We start from the raw sequence: 23595 nt of genomic DNA on the forward strand, positions 1-23595 counted from the left end.
TTAATAATGCAGTTGTTTCATAACTGATATACCTTTTTTTTTCTTTCCTCTGTTTGCTGCTTTGCTGTGTAGTCCAATGACTTTACTCAAGTCACAAAGCTCTCTAGCTTCCAAGTAGGCTCCTCAAGCTTCCTGAACAGTGTGGGGATTGTCCTCCATAAGATCTGTTGTATCTGAAATATGAACTTTATAAAATCCAAGAGATCAAATGTAAGAATGTGGCTTTTCTTCCCCCCAAACCACTTCAGTTTGAAGGGCACCAAATACTTTTTTAAGTTTTCATTGTATGGTATAATTCTCTGGTCTGTAAAAGAGAGCCATTCACTTGGGGTTACCCTATAGCCATGATGGAGCTGTAGGAAAGACAGGTATTCAGTTGCTGGATTTAGATTCTGAGTTACACAGCTCTCCAGTGCACTGATGGGCCGTGCTGTGTGGGTTTGTACCTTTGTTACCTGTCTTTAGAGAGGCACCAAGGACTGCAGGTACAAAGAAGGTGACTTTAACCACACAAGGTGGTCACCTTGGGATGAGATGTTGAGTCTTGAGCTGACTGCTATGTAGAACCAGAATAGACTTTAATTGTTGTGTCAAACACTGAATTTTAGGGTTAATTATAGCTTCCAGGCCTCAGGAAAATGTAAGTATTGAATAATAGCTGTCCTGTAGGTTCTTCAGCACATAATTCATTTCCCAAAATACTCTCTACAGAAATATTCTCTCTCCTTCTATGCTCTTAAAATGAAGGAGTCTAACTATAGCAGGTTGCACAGCATGAGGCACCTTGTGCATGAAAAATTACACAATTAGGAATGTTTGGATTAGTTTATATGATTGACTGATCATCCTTAAGTACTTTATAACGCAACCATTCAGCAAATTAGGCTGCTGTAATGTATCCCTATCAACAAGTAATTTCCTATATGTTTGTTTGCAGTGTTCTCTAGCAGCTGCATTAAGTTTGTTAATGAAATATGGTACGTAGATCATGATTTCCCTCACTCTTTATTTCATAGGTTGGTGAGACCAGATGCAAAAAAGTTTGCACTTCGAAATCTGATCTGAGATCCAATGATTTCAGCATCGTTGGAAGCTTGCCAAGGGATTTTGAATTATCGAATTATGACTGTTATGGGAAGCCCATTGAGGTCAACAATGGGCTCGGGAAATCTCAAGTCAAGAACAACAAGAAGCCTCCTCCTCCCAAGCCTGTCATTCCATCAGCAGCAAAGAGAATCGATCTTTATGCAAGAGCACTGTTCCCTTTCTGCTTCTTGTTCTTCAACGTCATATACTGGTCCATATATCTATGATAAATCCTTTGTTTATTTTTTTCATATGTGTAAAATCTATCCCATTTCATTACCCCTGCCCTGTCATGAAGGCCACTGTGTGAAATTATTTGCATTTGCAAAGCAATATGTTGCATTTTGATGCCATGCGATTGTACTGAACATATGGCATCTGAAATTTGAATGAAAGCATGACACTGCAATGTCTCTGCTCCAACCAACGTTGTATATAAGTGTACAGCATACATCCTGCTTTAGGAATATATATGAGGGACGATGCATACTACATCATACAGCCGAGTAACGCTCTTCAGTTATTAGTAACATACAGAGATTTAAAGTGTTTCTGACGATGAAACTGATGTGCACGTTGAGTATTATTAAAATCAGTATTCTAGTATATGTAGTATCTAACAGCTTTTCTGCTGACTTCCAGAGTGAAAAAAAAAAAGAAAACCAACAAAAAATCCCCGAGCAACCCAGACATCTTGTTCTTGTATAATTTTAGATGGCACTGTTGAAGAAAAAGCTAAGTTGTAATTCATATTATTTAGACTTTGTAAATGAAGGCAGCATTGAATAAGCTGATCTTGTCTATGTGGAAAAATAAAGATCAGATAATTATTAATTTTGTAAAATCAGCTCATTTAGGAAAAAAAAAAAGAAAACAGTTGTATCCATGAAGCAGGCACACTTAAGTGTGTGAGAAGATGCTGACAATAAAACATCAGGCCAAATTTTGACTGCTGTTTCCTTAGGCACAAACCAGATAGAATATGTCAAAACCAGGCCACTTTCTAGACTAAAGGTCAGGAGTTTGGGAAAAACATCACAAGATGCAGTTCAGTATTGGGTTAAATTATCCATTTTTACATTACTCTGTCCTCTGACTCATCTTCTGTAGTATCTGGCAAGCCTGCAGTATGTAAGTCACAGTTTTTTGTTGTTGCATTGGATACATCTTACATGACTTGTCCATCCCCTTGAAAACTTTCAGTTTAAACAAACCAGTTGTTATCAAGACAAAATGTCATTTTTACTACTAGTTGCACTTTTTTTGTTTGCCTGTGTTGGCATGGGTGACCAAAGCTAACACCCAGACACCAGTGGAAGTGAAGAAGTATCTAAAGGTCCAAGGGTCTGAGACTTTTACACGTATCATGAGCCTGTGTGCCTGTGTGTTACTTAGTGGCTGCCCTCACCAACTCATTGATTTGGCTGCTACTTTTTGGAGAACAAGCTCCTACCTGTAAGATGGAGTCTGCTCTCTATTTCCCAGAGGAAACCCTATGACATGCAGACTACAGAATCATCATCTACCCAGGTCCTTAGGGCCTGTGGTCTCCGGTGGGTGTCAGGGTACACCCCTTTGTAAGGGGATGTCATGAGGTGAAATGCAGCCAAAGGAAAGCTGCTTGTATGTAGGCATCTTAGTGTGTCTTCCCCCAGAACGCACAGGGGCTGTGCCTCAGCTCACAGGGGCTGTGCCTCAGCGCTTGTGAGCGTGCAGTGGAGAAACAGGTCTCTGCTTGCAAAGCTGTGGCACTACAGTTAGTTAAAAAATGGAAATAAGACAGGTCTCAGTAACTTGGCAACTCATAAAAGAAAACAGGGATTATTGGCTCCCATAAGCAAAGAAGGGACTGAATTAAATACCTGAAACCTTCCATAGCGTGGAACCAGATGTAGTCACACTTGTGCTATGTTACTAGCTCATCCAGGATGTGTTGAGCCAGTGCAGGCCACACAGGTGGACTGTTGGATCACTTGGGTATTGCCCACCAGGTGAATGCTGTCCACATGTGGCCAGCCTGCACAGCCAGAGAGTCAAAGCTTGGGGATATGAGAAATGTGAAGATGGCCACGCCACGCTGGCCTCACTGAGCTGATCCACAGGCACCCAGGGAGGTTTCAAACCACTGCCATGTTGTGATCAACCCTGTTTGCTACGATTCATGTTTGGTTTGAAGAGATCTGCTCTTCAGGGGATGATCGCACACTTCCCACCAGCTTCCTGGCCACTTTATTGGAGGAGATTACAGGGAGCCACTTAGGCAGTCACAGTTTGTCCTTTGGATTTCTTTCTGATCAGAGGAAGTGGAAAGGGGAATCCCCAATGTTACTGAACCACGTTAAAACAAGTGGGGGGAAAATAAGTTCTCTCTTTAAGGTCTAGTTCAAACTTTCAACATTTCTGTCTGTTGAAGGTATTTACAGAATTGTCAGAGACTGAGAAGCAGTAAGGATAAGTCAAGGAGAGAAAGGAAGGGAGGGGTAATTTTTATACATACAATCAGAGTGCTATATTTCTAGACATTATTTATTCTCATACTTGTATTTTTTCTTACAGTACTGGAAGGCAAGAAAATAATTACCCTGTGTTGGAAATTATATGACTTTTGGAAGATAATTTTCTTGTTAGAACTCTTATTAAATGATTTATCTGTAATTAATGTCCACATTCTATCTGTATAATCTCAATTATAGATTTTATTGTTAAATTAATCTTTGTTCCTTCTTGCTTTCCTGCTTACTTGATGGCTTTTGTGTTTTATGATAAAACATTTAATCAATAATACACTGTAATTGCTTTCCAACTCACATGAAAAGGAAGCAAAAGGAATGTGTATTGTTAAAGTAAAGGGTTTCCATTCACTGCAGCACAAAAACTAAGGACAGAAGCAAAGTTTAACAACAAATTTGGGACAAAATTTAAAATAAAACACTATCGGCTCTAAAGTATTAACTTTCCTTTTACTTACACTAGATAATATTTCACTATCTGTATTACCTCGAATATATTAATTTGTCCTACTGAGCGGTAATAATTGATTTATTTTATTTTTCTTCTTTCCACTAAAGGTCATTGAGAGTTTTGCATAATGTACCACATTGTGGTCCTCCAGCACCCTCTAGTTGTGAAATTCTGCCTGTTGACTTATTTCCAGAACGAGGTGCTAACACAACACTGTATAGGCAGCATGGGATGCTATTTGTTAGCGATAACGTGAAGGGGAAAATATTAATAGAATACAAATAAATGGACATAAAATCACTGGACCCCTATAGAAACTCGCCGTTCACTATGAGTTTAAAATTGTAGAAATTAATACTTTTGAGTACCAGCAGAGGTGAGGCTGATGAAGTACACACTGGTAACTGGATTAACTAGTCATGATGTCTGAGCAAATTGCGTGGCAGCAAAATCTGTTTCTGAAGGAGAGACCATCTGTGTTTCAGCTGACATTTTAAGTTCTCCTGTTTACCATCACAAATTTTTGTTCTGCCCTTAACATGAAGCTCAGTATTTTCTTGGCTCCTGAGCATCGAGGGGTAGTATCCAAGTAGTTCACTCCTTTCTTTCCTAGTCTTACATCCCTTTAGGTAGCTTCCTATTCCAGGATTTTAGAACACATTCGAACACCGCATCGGGAATTTCCATGGAGATGAACTCATTCAGTTCTTAACTGCAGCCACAAACATAAGCTATACAATAAGTGAGGATGCGACTTGAAAAGTGTATCGGCTGCTACGTGTTAGTTCCCTGTTCGGATGTGTGAAATGTACCAAGTGCAGTCATCCACACCTTCCTGCCAGGCTGACGTGACTCATGGTTGACACCCAGTTTTAGGAGCAGCTCTGTAGTGTTCGATGGCACGTTCTGAGCAGCCTGCTTTTTGGGTGAGTTTGTTTCTGTAAGTGCAGCGTGCAGGAGATTGGCCATTTGGAAACCGTACCGAGCAACTTTCCTTATTCAAAGTCTTCCAACAATTTGGTCTTGGAAACAGGAAGCGTGTGGGTAAAGGAGCAGCACTGCCTTGCAGGGTAGTTTCAGTAGGTGTGACCACAGGGACGGGTCTGGCTGTATAATCATTCTGAAGGAAATGCACTTACAAACAATATTTATTTGAGAATATTTCTCTCTGAAGAAAGACAATAGCTTATGTAAGCGGTCGGTCATAGCCGTTGAAGGTAACCCATTGAGACGTCACGATACAGCTGAAACCACCAGTCTCGTCTTCAAAGCCATTTACCATTACGGTTGTTGGATGACTTGTGCTGAGGGTATTTATAGAATAGATAACAATAAATTATTTATTTCCAAGGCAGTGCAACCTGAACATATGCAATGTCAAGTGATTTTTTTTAGGCTGCAGAGATAGCGTAGTGCTGAAATGAGTACAAATGCAGTGTGTGGCAGATAAGGGAATGATAGGACACTGTTACTTGATGCTTTGTTATACTAATTCTGGGATTAGGAAAGATAATGGGGAAAGGAAATTCAGCTACAGAGAGATTGAATAATAGATCTCTGTCTACAATTCAATTTAATTTTGTCTAACAATTTAATTTCTCTGTAGGTAATTATATGCTATAGGGGTTATCTTTTCATATCCCTATAACCAATCACTAAAAAAAAATTAGTCACCTGTGGTGCCAGAAGGATACAGGAACTAGTTCTTTCACAGGAAGTTCTACACTTAAACAATGGAGCAGACAGAAAACAAAAGCCAGTCTATATTATTGTATCAAATAAACCAGAATCAACCTGGGCTGCCTGCAGCACCCCCTTGCATTTTGACTTTACTGAGGAAAGTCGCCCGCCCATCTACCTCACAGCACCTGTCTTCATTCCATCAGTCGTAACAGTGCCAGCAAATGTTTTAAAGAAAAATTCATGGCTACTTTGAGATCTTTCTGAAAACCCTTCATTGCTATGAATACGTCTACACTGCAGTCACTAAAATGTCTGCAGCTCATGCAGGCTTATCCAAATTAGCTTTAAACTAGCTGACTTGGGGACGGCTGGCGACGTAGCCATGGTAACGGTGAGCTCCGGCTGGGAAGCCTACCTGCTGGCATAGGAAATGAAAAAAATATACTTTGGTGTTAACCCCCAGAAAGCTTTATGCTGCCTCGGCTCTTGCGCTCACACCGTTGGTTTAAAGTTAGCTCGTGTGGGTGTTTATCAGCCCGTGCCTGCAAAGTGTCGATGCGCGCTGCGTGACGCACTCTGAGCTGGAACTGAGTCATTTTTTTCCCACTGGTGATGTGAAGGATGCCACTGTAAAATATTCTCTCTATGGGTCCTGATGACATACAGGAGTCCTGCCATATTTAATTTTGTGTCCTGAAAAAAGTGTTCACTGCTGGTACCAAAAATGAAGCTCCTTTTCCCGCACCGATGCTCGTGTAACAGGATGAGCTCGATTCGCCCACCTGAGTGTGAATGACGTTGCTTTTCTAAGCCTAGATCCTAAGACAAACCCTTCTTTCTGCATGTTAAAGGACCTGTTCTGTTTGAAGTCTCAAACTCTAACAGTGGATATTGGATAATAACCTTTTACATGAATAATGGGACAAAAGGGAGCAATTACACTAATAAGACTTAGACTATAAAAGTCTTTTCTTTGGCTTCCAGGTTGTTTGTGGAGGTCAACCTGGATTTGGGGGGGGCACTGATTGCTTTCCAGCACAGTGTTTCTCAACACATCAATGCCTATCAGGATTCTGGGTAACAGTATCGACTGACTCTCTCCAAATAGTGAAGTTATCTGAGGGGCCTTCAAGCCCTTTAGTCAACTCTTTGGTGCATTGAGGTAAATCTAAAGTCTGCCTGGCACCAATAGCTGCTACACAGACACAGCACTACATTAACCTGTCTTTTAGTGCAAGAAAAATTACATGCATACTTCCCCTTATTGCCTGGCAGTATGGTTCACAGCGACAGAAAACAACCAGCAAGGCAACCTGGGTCACAAAGAGATTCTGTCCCGCCAGGCAGTTGCTTAAACCCCATACTGTTCTTTGAAAGGAAGAAGCATGGGGCTGTGGACTAGAAAGGACAAGGTTTCAGATAAATGCTTTCTACCTGATGAGTCCTTCAGGATGTGGCAGTGCATAGTGTGGGTTTTTTCATATTTATCTCTGCGTGCCTGTTTCTTTCTATGAATATCCACAGTGGGAGTCATTTTTCACTTGAGGAAGCAAACTCAGGAGGTTTTTGGGTCCAAGAAACCCTCCTGAGTATAGCTAGCCAAGTTGTTGTACCATTGCCCCATGCAAAAGCCTTTCAACTCAGAGGAATCCTTCTCTAGTGCCATAAATTGCAAGAAAAAACCCTTGCTGAAACCATTGCTGCTGCTGAGAGGAAAAGCTGTGTGTAGGCAGCCCTGGCGCTGCCACCTCCTTGCGCTGTAGCATACATCATGATAATCAATAGCACTGTTTAGCTTTTCTGTACTGCAAAGCACTCCTTTTATCAAGACTGAGTTATTTCCTTGGCAATGTGCTTCAGCTATCCTACTTCTCATCTCCGTGCAGTCAGAGCGAAGACTCTGTGTGGGACTCTGATGGAGCTCCTGATGGCAAGGCAGCGCTCATGCTCAAAAGCAGATGAACAGTAACATATGAGATGACCTGTGACTCCCTTGTTTTTCAAATTTTAGCATCATCTATGTTGACCCATTTCAATTATGCCCCTATAACTCAGAATAACGTGCTGTTTGGATCGCACCTCGCTACACATGTGAGATTTTTAAAGTGTACCAAATCGGGAATTTCTTGTCAAAAGCAGCATAAGAAAAAAGGAGTTTGTGTGACATATTTTTTAAGTGGTTATTTTCTCTATTAACTATAAAACATATATTTGCCCCAGAGGCTAGGGAAATATATATTTCTCAGTGTTTAATAACCTTACATTGTCATAACATATTTATCAGTGTCTCAGAGAGGCTCATTCTTCCAGATTAATTTGTTTGTTTCTTAGAGTCCCAAATGCCAGCTCATTGGAAACCATTAATTTGAAGACTGGCTATTTCAAAGGCATAATACCGACAAGAACTGACTGTAAAGACTAATGGTTTTGACCAATAACATTCTGGCGTTGGTTTCTTCTTTTGACAAAGCCCATCTCGCTACCTGCTCTCACTTCTGACAAATCCTGTTTAGCCTCAGCCTACCGGAGGGTGTGAAATCTTTGTTGGCTTTTAAAAGTATCTGTCTGATTGTGTTATCTTCTGAGGCAGCTCTGCTCCCATTCCCCTCCTGAATGTGCTTCAGGATCAGGATATTACAAAAAGAATCTTCTTTTTTTTCAAGCAAATACAAATGATACATGGCATCCACCATGAGCTATAATCTACTTTGTGGAATTAAACTTTACTCTTTGCTTATTAACCCCTCGTATTTTCTAGTTGGTTGTTTTTCTGAGGTGAAAACTTCTCAAGTAAATAAATCTCTTAAATGAATAAACAAATGTGCGTAATGGCAGGAGAGGATCACACTGGCCCTGCTCATTTTCTCTGGACTTTAAGGTTGTCCCTTGATGTGGTCTTAAAGCTAAGAAGGCTTCAGAGGTTCTGCCGCTGCTGAAGTCATGACGGCTGCCCTACAGAAGCATGGAGGAAGAAGACCAGTCCCCCTCCCTGCATAGGACCAGCACAGGACACGTCTGGGCTGAAAGCAAACTAGCCAAAGGAAAACGCAGCTACCTTTCCTAAACTCCAGGCCTTGCAGTAACAAGGCACTTTATTTAGAGAAATAACAACAACGAAGCCACAGTGATGTTCCCAGACACGGCAGTTTCATGGGAGGATTTTACACCACTACTGTAGAATACTGAATGTTATGAATTTCACCCTGGGAGATTTTAAACAGAAAACACGTATCCAAGTTGGCAGCACTTTATTATCTGTTACCCATAAGCATGGCTTTATTGCTTTATTTATCTTATGTTTCCATATTGTTCCCATTTCAGGAGCAGCATCTTAAAATGGGAATTTTTCAAAGTGTATGAATTATTAAAGAATATTGTGGTTTACCCTATTTTTTCCATAGGAATAAAAGAAAAAGATAGTGTATTTTACATTACAGTGCTCTTGCAGCAAGTTTACTAGTCTCTGTGAAGTCTTGATGAAATTAAATAGGTGGAAAAAAATTTCATGGAGTGTGCAAATGAAACAGCCAGGAATAAATCCATTTATGCAAGACTCATGCTGAGAGTCTGATGAGCTTTGACAATTGGAATAAATTATTTTGGCTGAAAGGAGATTCCAGCCTTAGAAGACGAGACAGCATTGAGTCTTTCAACACTTTTCATTTCTTGGCTGAAAAGAAAAAAAAATCAGCTTTCTGGAAAAGACCAGGTAGCGTTGTCCATATTGACCTCATGCCCGCGCCTGACCCGCACGCCCTCCTAGAACATGGCCTTTCTGCCAGTGTGTCCTGCAAGAATTCAGTAGATGGAGTTATTTCTTCTCTGACCAAGCAGTGAAATGACTGCTGCTTGCTGACTGGTGCACAGAGAAGGCATGGCTACGTTTGAGCATCATACGTAAGTGATGGTCTGCAGCCAAGCCTAGTATCCGGTAACTAAAGAGAGCCAGACGTCCCTTCCCCGGGTCTCCTCTGCAAGGCTGGCAAACTACTGCCTCCGCTTTCTTATGTTCCTGTGCATCAAATGATAGATGGTGATGACGCCACTTTCCATCGCGCTAAAGGGCCTTTTGTTTAGATGGGGCGAGGCTGAGATGAAAAATGGTCTGTTGCTGTAGGTTGTACCCTGCCTTGCAGCACTGGTGTAACGCACACAAGTAATAAAAAGTTTTTGGGTCATTATTAATAATAGATTCAGTGATATACAGTAGTGACATCTGCATTTGTCTTCCCCCGCTCTCAACATTTCTGGAAGTAGTTTGGCTCTGATTTCAAGTCCCTGATACTCGACTTCATTTACATTGGTTTTACAGTCAGTCTTTCTGATTTACTCTTAGGATCAAACCCACCACATGTATACCTTGCTTCCTTTAACACTGATCCTTTCCGATCTCTGAAATCAATTCTTGAAGATAACCTCACACTTTCTTCCTGGGATCCAAATTTCACAGAAGAATTTGCAGAATAACAAAGAAGGGAGTTGTATCTTTTAAAACGGTACATTTATTAATCTATGATTTAATGTACATATGAATAAGTATCCATATTTGATATAATGGCATTCCTAGGACTAAGCCTTCATGAAAACATCTTGTCAGGATTTCATATCTTACCAGTATTTTTCCCCTTACATTATTATTATTTTGGTTTGGAAGTATTTTCAAAGTGCATCAATATCATAGTGTATTTTTTCAGTTCCCTGCAAAATAAATTGTCCCTGCCATGGCACCGAGTGAGCTACGTGGGCCACGAGATATTAAATCACATGCTGGAGCAGCTCCTTCAGCTGCAAGCTCAGAACCAGTTTTGTCACATGTAATGTAATCAATAAGTACTGTTTTTAAAACAAAAGCAGTTATTAATTTGTATTTTTTCTAGATTTTTAAGATTAGTAATGCTAAGTAGTAATTAACCATTATATTAATTACTAGTAAATAAATTATTACAAAGGATACTAAGAAAGTATGGATAAGTTTCCTGGGGTTTGTTAGCTAACCTGACTGTATTGAGACGATTTATTGATTAACAAAATGGGAAAATAATCAGGTGATGGATGGAGAAAATTCCATCCGAAGCATAACATTTATACATCAGACATTTTATTCATGTGCAGGGCTGTAATATCTGCAAAGTATTATTGCTTTCTGCTACCTTGTTCAACAGCAGGGCTCAGAGTGCTGGCAAGATTCGTGATTTTCCCTAACTGCCTCAAATAGCTGAGCTCTTCTTGCTGTAAAGAAAACCTGAACTATTGCTGCTATTCTGGTATGAAAACATCAGAAAGATCCAGATGATTCTGGGTACATGCTTGAGGCTAGAAGATTCTGTTCCCTTTACATTTCCCCTGCTTTTTCTAAAGCAGGCCTCGTGTGTTTTGGGTAAGCTTGTTTCATTGCCTTTGACATTTATTTGCTATAGCTGACCAGCCTCTAAAATTAAGGTCCTACTTTGTTAGTGCTACTAAAACCACAGGGAGCCCAGCAGAATGTAGGCAAATGTTGGTGAGGACTCTTAACTCATATTTACTTCAGATACCATGGGGAAGACCTTTTATAGTTCTAGTTACAGAAAACGTGTTCATTAGATGACATGTGCAGATCTGTTTGATTTAACAGAAAGACATAAAAGCTGTATTCACTGTAGCTACAGCTGGTAGTGACGGGCTGGACACAATGAGGATTTGAGAGATGGGATGGATCCCTACATGAGGGCGCCTGTTGTTGGTCTGCGTGTTCCTAGCTGTGGCAGAAAGGTCTCTGTCTGCAGGCTGACGTATTTTGCAGTTCGTATAGACTCAGGACAGTGATGTTTCTAAGTTCAAGGTGAGGTAGCTGTTGTGTACTCTTAACTACCACCTTTGAACTGCTCTTGAAACCCCATCAGCTTGTCTCTTGCTTTTTAAGCCCTGGACATATTCATTGTGCTGTGTATGTTGACCTGTAGTGAGACAAAACCGGTCAGAACCCAGCTACATGGGCACTTCATCCCTGAGTGCATGCCTTATTAAGGCAATGCAATTAGCAGGGAGTAAGGTAAGTCTCAGGTTAAATGCACAGACTACATAGACTGTTATATATATGGCTGGCAGTTAATCCGTGGAAGGTAACTTTTCATTGTAACACAAAAGTTTCAGTAAAGAAAAGCAGCATTGTTTAGGCTTTCTTTAATGCCACAAATATTATAAGCAGAAACCTTTCTACTATAATGTCTGCAATTAAATTCTGTATTTAAAGCAATTATGCCATAAGAAGAATGCTATTTTCTGTGCATTTACTATGATATAGATGTATTTCTGGTCCAAAGTATGTAATTAAGTGCCTCACAAAAATTGTTTCTTTTTTCTTTCATTTCTGGTTTGTTGTGCTTCCTTCTGTAAAATCTTGCCATTGACACCACACTCTTATCACAATTAATATCTGGCAACGACAGGCCAATGCAGAGGTGAAAGTAAAAATATCTCTTATCTGTGCTGTGAACTAGTTCTGGGACTAAACCACTGAAGAGGTTTTTCAGAACTAAAAATAAATGTCTGTTGAGCACACCTCTGTGCATTTTTGTGACAACACAAATGAGCTGTTTCTTGACAAGATTATTTTCTCAAAATAAAAATTATTGATGCCAAAATTGCTGATGTGAAACCCAAAGATATTTGTGTCACTGAAAGATCTCAATGATAAGGAGAGCTGATGTTTCACATCGCAACAGTCCTTTTAATCTTATAACTTATTTTTGATGGGATTTTAAAAAGAATAATGTAAAATGCCTACAGTGGGTAACTGAATGAAACAAAAACTTTTTTGAGCGAGCATATACAAAGGTGTTATTACCAATGGCACATATTATCCTCATTTTGCAGTCTCTGAAATTTGTGGACCTGGAGCTGCTCCTCACTATCATCGCTTGGGATTCCAAAGATGCAAGAGCACTGCATGGTGCTCTGATGGCTGAGGGAGAAAATGCATCATTTTCAGGAAATTGCTTCTGTTGTACAGAAAAAAGGCCCAAGTCACAAGCGAGTAGAAATCAGAGAATGAGTGACAACGAAGGTGTACCGCAGATAGGTCAATAAAGAGCAGCCTATAACATTCTTGTCAGCTTGTTTTTGCTGTTTAACATTTTAGCATGTTGTTTATGAGTGCAGGGAACTGAGGTGGAGAGGAGATTTGACAAGTACCATACCTCAGCAGAGTACAGTCCACCAGTATATGAAATCCAACATCTTCATCATCTCCAAAGGGCTTTTCTTTATGAATAACGAGTAATACATTTCTCACAGGTGACAGAAAAAATGCAAGGCTAAAGAGGAATTTCAATGATTAAGAACTGACCTGAAAAATGGGTGTAGGCCTCATATTTCAAACACAGGCATCAGCATAGAAAAAGGACTAAGAACATGATGAGAATAAAAAACAATGCTAGAGCTGAGGCTGGCATTGCTCGTGGAACAGATGGAAGAGGTGGCAGATGAAAGGAGAGAGGATGAAGGCTGGCTGTTACAGTCTAGAGCAAAAAGCCCAACACATTTGAATTAGCTGTACTCTGCAGGGGGAATGGGGATGCTAAAATCAAAATAATAGGAGAGAAGGAAAAGATTCTGGTGGTGATGCTTTGGCATACCAGATGGAAATCAGTCAAGGAAGGAGACAGAATGGAAGAAGGGAGGTAGCAGGTAGGCAGAAAAAATTAGGACAGGAATAAGAAACGTACTCCTTGGGAGTGGGGGAAGCAATGGAATTCCTTTATACTGTTGGAAGAAAAGGGAAGATTTTGCCAGACAAGAATCATGGATTTAGCATGCGTAGTCTAACCTGAAAGTGTTCTTTTTATCTTTTTCTGGGGCCTTAATAATTTAATTTTCTAGAATCTCAGTAGAAAATACTGAATTATTTTGTAGCAGATTTTCCACGCACATAGATAGGTCAGCATATACCTAAGTGATTTTACCAGCAAAATAAATATAGTGTTTCTGGCGAACAGCAAGAATGCAAGTAGCTCAGATAAATATAGTAAATACCAATCCACTATAAATTTCTCACAATGGTTAGTTAGCTAAACTAGCAACAAACTGCACTGTCACCACTACTATACAGCAAAGGGAACTTAAAATTGTATGAGTATCACTGATTATTTCACATTAGCTATACCACAGGGTAGTGGTGCTGCTTTTTTTTTTGCCATCAGAATCACATAGTAGAAGCGTAAACTATTCTGTAGTGCGTATCATCCCCGGGTATACGCACTGTTAATGGGCACAGTACGTGTTTGCTAATCAGAAGAGGAAGCAGAATGAGCACAGGAGGTCAGGATGTACTTTTTATTTTTAAAAAGACTCTTGAGATACAGAATGAACATACGGGACTAAAAAAATATATGAAAAATTTGGAACTTGAAACTTTGTTTTGTATTTCATCTTTATTTACACTTAATGGTATTTGCAAAATTCCTGCAGATATCAAAAATCCAAAGACAACAATCTTTTTTGAAGGGAAGAATTTATGAACTGCCAGTACAATAAAGGGACTCATACATTGGTACAGTTTTTTTTTATCGTGCAAAATCCGTGTATTTTAAGTTGTATTTTTTAATGGAAAATAATGACAATATTTCTGGATACAAAAAACCAAATATTGATGGTATATAAGGCCAGAAATGACCACAATAACCATTTAGCTCAAAAACTTGCCAAGGACCGTGTCAGAATGTAACATTTTCGACAAGGTTTTTTTAGAAAAAAAAAAAGTAATCAGATTTTAATTGAGCATTTTCGAGGGCTGAGGGATTCACTCCGATGCTCACTGTGATATGCTCAATGGCACTACTGAAACAGCAAAACAAAAGATTAAATTTATTTCTAATCTCAATATGATTAATATCACCATTCAAATATTGGGGGCTTTTTCTGCATCCATCTCCCTAAATGCTTTATGTTCTCAAAGTGACTTACCTGCAGCATGTACTCCATGTCATCGAGTCATTCCTGAACTATCCTTTTGATAAGCATGTGGAGTGATCGCTAAACATTTCTGAGCACAAGGCAAGAATTTCCTATTCTTCCATCTGGAAGTGTCCAGTATCTTTCCATGTCTCCTGTGCAGCTGCTTAAACACGTGAGCATTTGGTTGAATTGCAGCCACTGTCTTGACCAGGATTGTGCCGAGATGAATCACTGAGGAAATGTATTCCCGATCAACTCCTATTTATTTCTGATTAGCACATGTATTAGCCCTGTTTAGCTTCCTCACCAACTTCTACCTTATGTTCAGAACATCATCCATTAGAATATATTAAATCAAATGTAGCCCTGACAGAGTCCTGCATTCTTTGTGGTAAGTAGGAAATCTCTCCTGGACTCCTATGGAATCAAGATTAAGCATTTAGCCTTTTTAGGGGTTTGACATCTTATTATTTGATATCTGGCCTTCTGTCATCTGTCATTGTTTTCATGATTATTGCACTGCTATGTTCCTTTCAACAAGTGATTGATGCTTATTATTAACAGTCCCCCTGTTGATGCTTTGTTCAGATTCTGAACTAATGCATTTTTATATGAGCTTTTATCATGGATTTAGAAGAATGCATATAAGAATATAATCTTATAGTTTTAAGATTACAATCCTTACTTACCGCTTGCTGGATTCTTTTCCTTCTCTTCTGCAAAAACTATTGAATACGCTTCCCAGTAATGTAGCCTGATTTTTTTATACACAGTGTTAATGAGTATGTCTATTCTTAGCACATGGTCATAAATTACTATCACTGATAAATTTCTTCTTTCTCCTTTGCCTGCTTGCATCTTTTTGATTAGCATAGGACTGTTACAGAAAATAGAGAACTGAAGACAGCCTTATTTTATTATCAGCATTTTCCCCTGTTATTAAATTCTGATTAAACTGTTTTCTTGCTGATTCACTAGCCCATACTTTCCTCTTGTACTTACTCATCTCAGCTGAAATCTTTTGTTTTTCTCTGGCACACCAATAGTAGCCACATAATTTGACATTTTTTCTATGTGTCCTGACATGATGATACCAAGCTGGATTATCACGTGCACATACATATACACACACACATTGTACATGATGCTTACGTATACACACTTACAATTCTGCAGTGGAAAAATAGGCATTAGAAAGTCAACACACAAGATGGCATCAGTTATGGCTGCCATGGTGGTTGCTGTTAACTCACCACGGACAGTCCGTACAAAATCCCCAGTTGTAATTGGCAATTAACTTCCTACTCAAGTAACTTTTGCTTTACCTACCTGCCCTGCTGTGTTCTGTAGGTCTTCAACTTGAAAGGTGTAGCAAGGACAATTGTCATGACAGAAAGTGGGTTCAGGACCTTCATCTATAAACCGTGTGACTCAGGTAGGGCTTCTTGCTGTGTGGTGCCCACTACAAGTGAGACCTGAGTTTAGTTTAGCATTTATCCACGGTCTAGTATAAACAATAAAATCACATTTTACTATCTAACCGGATAAAACATGCGCCACCATGACTTACTCTTGCTGCATCTGACAAAGGTCTTGCTGTGCAGGTGGAATAGCACTGCTCCCCATGACACCAAAAAACCACAAACCAAACAAAACAGCTTAGCAATTTAGATCCTTTCCATAACTATAGACAGAAAGTTGAAAAAGTGGGATTCTTCCAGACTGAGTTTTATATTTTGCATCATCTTAATCCTTTTCTGTATTTCAGTTCATTGTGCAGCTGTAAAGTATACTGTGAAATGGGTTTTTTTGTTTATTATGATATATTTAAATGCAATCTTCGAACTGAGGTCTTTTCAGGATTTAACCCTCATTTGGTATACACAAGGGGATTCTGTAGGTGTGGGTGAAAAAAAGTGTGCATTTGTGATTTATCTGTGCCTCTGTTGAAGATCAGCTGTATTACTCTAAAGTACTTTTTACAAGTAACTGCCTGTACATCTCATTGTTCAGGGTGCAGTGAGGAGTCCCTGAATGCAGGCTTTCCCTAATCTGTTGAGTGTCACAGTGACACTGTCTGCTCCTTCCACAGAATTTGGGGGTGGGTTTTACCACAACCTGACTGCTGGGAGGGACCAGGCAGGGGAGAGAGCAAGGATGGTAGCGACTTTGCCATTCCACCCAAATAATGTCATAGGGTCTGTAAGCTCATGACGTTAAATGCTCTCTTTTCTTTCTTCTCAGGCACATCTGATTTGGTGTTGAGAGAGATGATGACACAAGTACAGACAGAAGCTAGTAGAGAATTTCCTGGTGAAATGACCCAAATGAAACTAAATTCGTCATGAATTAGTGATGTGTAAAGGGCCCCAAACTGTGTTCAGGATATGTACTTATACTGACATCTGAGTGTCTGAAGCTTTAAGACCTTTCTTTGTCTCTGGAAAGGGGAGGTGGGGAGAAGGAAATGGAAAACCCCAAAACCAAAGGACATGCAAGGCAGGATCATTATCCTTTCCTACATGGGTATTCCTCATTTCATTAACAAAAAATATGGGGTTTAGAAAAAGATGCTGGCAAATGTTCATTTAATAGCAAGATTCTGGTCAGCCAGAGCATTGCTACACTGTTCTTCTGTGTGTGTGTGTGTGGTGCATAGCAACAGACCTCGCCAAACTGAAAAATGTTAATTAAATTAAATGCTTGCAATAAATAATATGGATGATACCCATCTTGAAAAAAAAAATATCCCCACTGTATATGAAAATGAAATATCTCTCCAGGTTTAAACCTTCCTGCATATTAATTCTTCTGGCGTGGGTACAGCAGATAAGAACACGCTTTCCAGGTACACCCGGAGGGTGGCTACACCCAGGTGTCACCCCAGTGAAATTAAAATTCATTTTTTTGTTTTTTTTTGTTTTTTATTTATTATCCCTTTGCATTCCTGCAGTCCCTCCGAGGGACACCGCGGGCTGCCACAGAGAGAAATCGGCGGGCGACTGACTCCTGCCTCCCACTTCTACCTGTGCAAGGCAGGCGGAACGCGAGGGGCTCCGCGCGCGGGCGGCAGTTGGGCAGAGCCGTGCGCGCCCCCGCGGGAGCCGTTTGGGCTCCGGTACCCGCCCCAAGTACTCTCTTTTGAGGGGCCGGGGCGGGGAAGGAACATCGGGATCAGGCCCCCGAGGGGAGCTGCCGCGGCCGACGGCCCGGACCCCCGCTGCCTTGCCTCCCCTCCGCTCTGAGGGGCGACTCCACTGGCCCCGGCAGCGCCCGCCCAAGCCCCTGCTCCCGCTCGAGCCCCGGCTCCCGCGTCCGGCGCAGCGCCTCTGTCCGCGGTGCTGACGGGTGGCGGCGGCCCTCACCGCGGCCGCGCGCGAAGGGGCGGGGCGCGGCGGCGAAGGGGGCGGGAGGGGCGCGCTCCCGCTTGCCTCGCTGCTTGCGCAGGCTCGCCGCCGCCTCGTCGGCTGCGCCGCCCGCCCGTTGAGCGCGAGCGAGCGCGTGTGAGGGCAGGGCCGGGCGGCGGGCGCGATCAGGCAACGGGAGCACAGCGGCGCCGCCGCCAACGGCACGCGGCCACCCCCCTCTCCCCCACCCCCTTATTTCCGGAGCCGGGACGAGGACCGGAGCGGCTGCTCTCGGCGGCGGCGTGGGCAGCGGCTTCTCCGGTGCTTGCCGCGGGCTGATTCTCGTTTCTTCCCTCCCGTGGTTGGCTTGCTCCCGCCGGCCGCTCGCCCGGCGCGCAGGGGATCTAATTTGCTGACGAGCGCGCTCCGCGGAGGAGGACGATCGGGAAGAAAGGGCTGTTTCCGTGGCTTTGTGGATGCTCTACTTTTCCTGGAAATGCAAAAGATTATGCATATTTCTGTCTTCCTGGCTCCTGTGTTGTGGGGACTGATCTGGGGGGTCAATTCTAACAGCATACAGATCGGTAGGTGCCCGTATGCCGGGGGAAACCTCGCTCTGCTCCCGACGGATCTCCCGCTCCCCCATCCCCGCCGGTATCACTCGGGCATTCCCGTCATGTCGCTGCGAGCTCGGCCCCGCCGCGGTACCTGCCAGCCGCCGGCGAGGTCCCCTCCGGCACCCGCGCCAACGCCTCCCCCTGTCCTCTCGCCTTCCCCCTCGCCGCAACCCCTCCGTCCCGCCGCGGCCCCGGGCACCGCCGCGGCGGCCAGGCACGGGACGGACCCGCAGCCGAACTCGCTCCAGCAGCGGCGCCCGAGCCGGCGGAGCCAACCGGCATCCCAGCCCAGCCCCGGCGGCGGGAAGGGACGTGGCCCCGGTGCTGCTCTGCCCGTGCCCCCGCCCGCCTGATCTGTGTGCGCGTCTGTTTCCCTACAGGGGGGCTGTTCCCGAGGGGCGCCGATCAGGAGTACAGCGCGTTTCGGGTAGGGATGGTTCAGTTTTCCACCTCGGAGTTCAGGCTGACTCCACACATCGACAACCTGGAGGTGGCCAACAGCTTCGCCGTCACCAACGCCTGTGAGTAACGGACGCCGCCAGCCTGCTGTGGCGGTGGGGCGCCTGCGCACGGCGCGCCGGGGAACGGGGTGTGTGTGTGCTGTGGTGTGGTGGGGCGCGAACGCCGTTGCCGAGCAAGTGCGGGAGCGCCCAGTCCCGGCGAAACGGTGCGCGGGGTCTCACAGCCCGCCCCCGCAGCCTTCGCGGAGGTGTAAAATGGCTCCTGCCGCCCCCCTCCACCGCCGGCCGCTCTCCCCACGCATTACATAAGGCTGCGCGGCCGCGGAGCCGCCCGCGGCTCTCCGTCACCTCCCTCAGGGACTGGCCGCGGGCTTCACAGCGGTTATGGAGCTCTCCCGTTAACCGCGGGGGGTCTCCTCACAACAGTAGTCGAGGGGGCGCGGAGCGGACGGCTGCAGGGGCGATCAGCCATTTTACGCCGCGCAGCGCTGGGGGCTGTATCTCGCCATCTCGGGAGCCCCTCGCCCTCACGGGAGGCCCCGGGGCCGACCTGCCCGCTTGCCTCCTCCCCAAGCCTCGCCGGGAGCCTGCCACCCCCGCGGTTTTCGCGGCGAGCCGTCGCCCGGCTGCGGGCTGCGCGGGCGGTCGGCGGGGCTCTGCCCTGGCTCCGCCTCCGGCGAGGCAGGGCCCGGCGGCATGCGGGGCGCGGAGCACATGCTGGGGAAGGCGGCTGGTGCGGCGCGGTCCGCCTAGCGCGAAGAGAGGGGTTGGGCCGTGATGTTCGCTTCTGCCTGTCGCTCGGTTCCCCCCTACCCTCCGGCAGCTGCCCGGCGTTTGGCCGGGGCGGGGGGCAGTGTGACCCCTGGAGCGGTGTAGCTGGCGGGGGAGAAGCCGCCCGGGCGAGCGGCGTTTCGCCGAACAGGCTTGCGATGAAAGGGCAGCTGCAGTAAGGGGCTGCCGGCGCTGCCGTGCCGGTGATGAGAGCTGTGTGTGTGAGGCAGGCTTTCCCAGAGCGAGATGTTCGCCTTTCCCCGCTGACCTGCCCGACGTGCCTGTTGCAAGAGAAACCGGGGGCTCCACAGGAGCCAGAAAGGGGGAGGGAACGCGCTTCTGGCTGTGGTGGCCGCTCCTGCCGACCTACCGGCCGCTCGGCGCTGGGTTCTCTCGAGGAGTTTACCCGTACTTCTTGGAGACAAGCCGTAAGGCTCACTGTATCTGGGGGCTAGGTGTCAATGAGAGCGATGGCCCATCATCGGCGACTTCTCTATCCCCCCCCCCCCCCCCCCCCCGGCCTCCCTAATTTAGTTCCGTTATGGTGGGTGCGGTGGTACTGAAGAGGGGCGTCTCATCACAGGTGCTGAAATAGGTGATGCAAAAGCTCAACCCCAGGAGCTTTCAGTGGCATTTGTGAAGATAGGAGGGTATAGTACATATAGCTGAAGTCAGAAAAGGTCAGAGCGCGTAACCAGCTACAGTGAGGCTAATTTGCTAATCTTTGGAAACTCTTTCGGGAGTTACTGCTTTCTTAATTAATAAGGGTTTCCAGCAATGAGAACTGCATCTGGTTAATATTTGCAGTATATGTTACTGGGGCTGTAGGTGAAGTAAGGGGTTGTGTAGCTGTTTAGATTGCATTCATAAAAAATGCGATGGGTCTTTTCAGTGCTTCTCAATTCTCTGAAAGCAGAGAAATTCTGAAAATAATTTGTCTAAAACACACAAGAATTTGTTTTTAATAGTACTAGAGACACGCGGTCTTTGTGAAAGCAAAGGATACATATTTTTCTCCAGTTCCACGAAACATTTTATCTGTGTTTGCATGGATGCATCTGCATTGTTCTTGAGCTTCGCTGCCTTCCTTGGAGAACTCTTGCAATACTCAGATGGCATGTAGGCTGCAGCGATGGACTTCGAGACTTCCAGCAGAAAAGATTCAATCCACGTTTTGGGTTTCCCCATTTCTGAACCTTGTCCAAAGCTTCAGGTTTTTTAGCAGTTTGAAGAGCACCAAATTAAGACATGAACGTGCACTTGCTTTTTCGTCATCTCCATCACCACAGATGGTTTAGTGAAGTTACCTTGTTGAGATTTAATTGATAATGCTAGTGAAGCATATACTAAAATACAGTATTTTCTTGATTACTTTCCAAGAAAGGTTTGATTGAGAACAAGGAATTCCAAAGACAAATATTTGCCATATAAGAAGCAAAATTTAGCAGCTGATTGCAGAGCACTGCATGCACAAATGCTTAAGGAGGATCCACGTCTTTGCTATCCCCTTTATGCCTGTTCCCATTTGAAATACTGAAAAATCTGCATGTTGGTTTTGTTTGGAAGGGTTTTGTTTGTGGTGGTTGGTTGCTTGGTTGTTGTTTTTTTTCCTTAGAATAGCGTACAAAGAACCTGTGCCCAAAACCAGCACTATCAACCATGAAACAGTGCAGGTGTAAAAGAAGGACACAGAACTGTAGGACAGTAGAGAACTGGCCACAGCTCGGTATTTACCCAGGTATTTCACTCCAGGAAGGTGATTTTTCCTTCACAGAAATACAGTGACAGGCTAACACTGTAATAGAAGTAGCTACTTCGTTCTGCCCTAAGAATAACAATTTTTCTAAAATCGACAACCGAAATAGCTCAGCTTTTGGTGTCGAAGCCCCAGCCCGTCCCGGTGGGAGGCCGGGGGGCTGCGGTGGCGGTGGGCAGCCGCACGCCCGGCGGGGCAGCAGCCGCCCCCGCCGCGGCAGCCGGCAGGTGGCAGCCGACAGCCCCGCTGGGCGTTGGGGGGAGTCCCCGCTCCCTCCCGCTGCTTCCGAACCGAAGGGAAACAGGCATTCCAATTCCATACGCTTTAAAAGCAAGGAAGCAAAAAACAATAAAACTATTTATAGGGGTCTTCAGACTTCTTATCTGCACTTGCCAAAAAGCTCATTCATGGTGCAGTTTTTAGATGAACGACTTGTACTGCTGGTGCTACTTCTAAATTAGGTTCTTAAACTTCCAGAAAAGAGGACGTGGTGGTCATGTACTCCTGCCCTGAAGGATGTTTGAAGCTGTAAAACTACTCATTCATTTAAAGGTGACCAGAAGATCTGGGTAGCAGAGGAGGAATGGACAGTCTATAAGTAGATAGCCTTAACTCACTTAAAAACATTCACAGTAAATGAGCCATTTTAGGTTGTTGGGCTGTGGGAAGTCTTTAGCAAAGCCATGCTGATGGTCATCAGGAGGAGCTGTTGGAATCTAATTGCAGTTTGACACCTCACGTTGTTACTAGGAAGTGTGATTTTTTGATAGAGAGATGATGCACAATTAAGAGAAACGTTCACTGCCATGGCTACTGTTACATCCTTCAAGGCTTAGCCCTGTTTGACAGTTCTTGGTTTTCAGAGAATTTTGGTTTCAGAGGATTAAAATCTAAGAGGCAGGTGTTAACAAAGTGATTTATTCTATGAGAATGTCTTTGGCTTTTAACAGGGGTACAGCACTGCAGGTAATCCATAGGGTGGAAATGGAAGGTATCACAACTCTTGGACTTCATGCCCTTCAGCACAGTGTAATTGAGTCTAGTCTAATTGGAGAAGTGCTGACCATCAGCAACATTTATTTTTTTCCTAAACTTGTTAATTCTGTGAAGAAAAGAGGAAGCTGGTGAAGATTTAATTCTTTTCCTCTTAAATCCACCAACCCAGACAGGGGTAGTTGTATTAGGTACTCACAGATTTTTGCACTGAAAGGATACTGGAATCGCCTAAAGAGAGGTTTCCTATGGAATACTATAAAGCCTCTGTAACTGTAGCAAGTATTTTAATAGTAGTTTCAGCACAGAGGTAATACTTGTACAATCTTGGATGTTTAATCCTGCTGTCTCAAGAGCCAGCATTGAGCTTTTCTGTTCTAAATCAAGCCTTACAGCTCTGCAGGGATCACTGCACCATGACATTATGACAAGGGGATGCTGATTCATGCATAAACCTTAGATCCTTTCATTATATCTTCCACCAGCAGCTTTGAAAAGCTATGAATATCTAGTGTGTTGCAGCTTGGGAGTCATGGCAAAGGTTTTCCCAGCCATTTTGGAATATAATGCTATAGATTGCATTCTTAAACAAATAGCATTTAGCATACTGCTAGCACAATGATTAAAGAATAAGAAAAAAACCCCAAACTTGTAGTGGTAAAGAAGGGAGAAATTTAGATGTGTTTATTTGAATTAAAATTACTGTGGGCCCAGCTCAGTATATATTGCACAATAAATGATTAGAACTGATTTTGAAGGAAAGTTGGAATTTAAGTACTTATATTTCAGTTAATTTGTATTCCTGGTCCTCCTTGTTTCCTTTTCACTATAAAATGTTTCTTGTGCTCAGTGAGCAGATGTGAAATAGGTTCTGTATCCCCTTGTAATTAAAAATGGACAAGATCAAATGGGTTTCTGTAGTAAAATGGTATAATAAAGCTGGGTGGCAGCCTACGGTAGGAATTTGCTCCTCAAAACATTTATCC

At 43.6% G+C, this 23595-nt stretch overlaps 2 protein-coding genes across 3 annotated transcripts in view; both read left to right on the plus strand.

The window, feature by feature from the left end:
* The window catches only part of GLRB (glycine receptor beta), a gene marked incomplete at both ends in the record, with an annotated part of 45662 nt that extends 44349 nt beyond the window's left edge, over nucleotides 1-1313 (plus strand). The window contains one exon of the mRNA XM_084263479.1: nucleotides 1017-1313. Within this exon, the coding sequence (XP_084119605.1) occupies nucleotides 1017-1313 (297 nt within the window). The remainder of the gene's footprint in view (nucleotides 1-1016) is intronic.
* A 17194-nt stretch (nucleotides 1314-18507) lies between these two features.
* The window catches only part of GRIA2 (glutamate ionotropic receptor AMPA type subunit 2), a gene marked incomplete at both ends in the record, with an annotated part of 87291 nt that continues 82203 nt past the window's right edge, over nucleotides 18508-23595 (plus strand). For both annotated transcript variants that reach the window (XM_084263953.1, XM_084263954.1), the window contains 2 exons: nucleotides 18508-18595; nucleotides 19009-19149. In XM_084263953.1, coding sequence (XP_084120079.1) covers nucleotides 18508-18595; nucleotides 19009-19149 — 229 coding nt within the window. The remainder of the gene's footprint in view (nucleotides 18596-19008; nucleotides 19150-23595) is intronic.

Source organism: Gallinula chloropus (genome assembly GCF_964237585.1).
Source record: "Gallinula chloropus genome assembly, chromosome: 4".
Lineage (NCBI taxonomy): Eukaryota > Metazoa > Chordata > Aves > Gruiformes > Rallidae > Gallinula > Gallinula chloropus.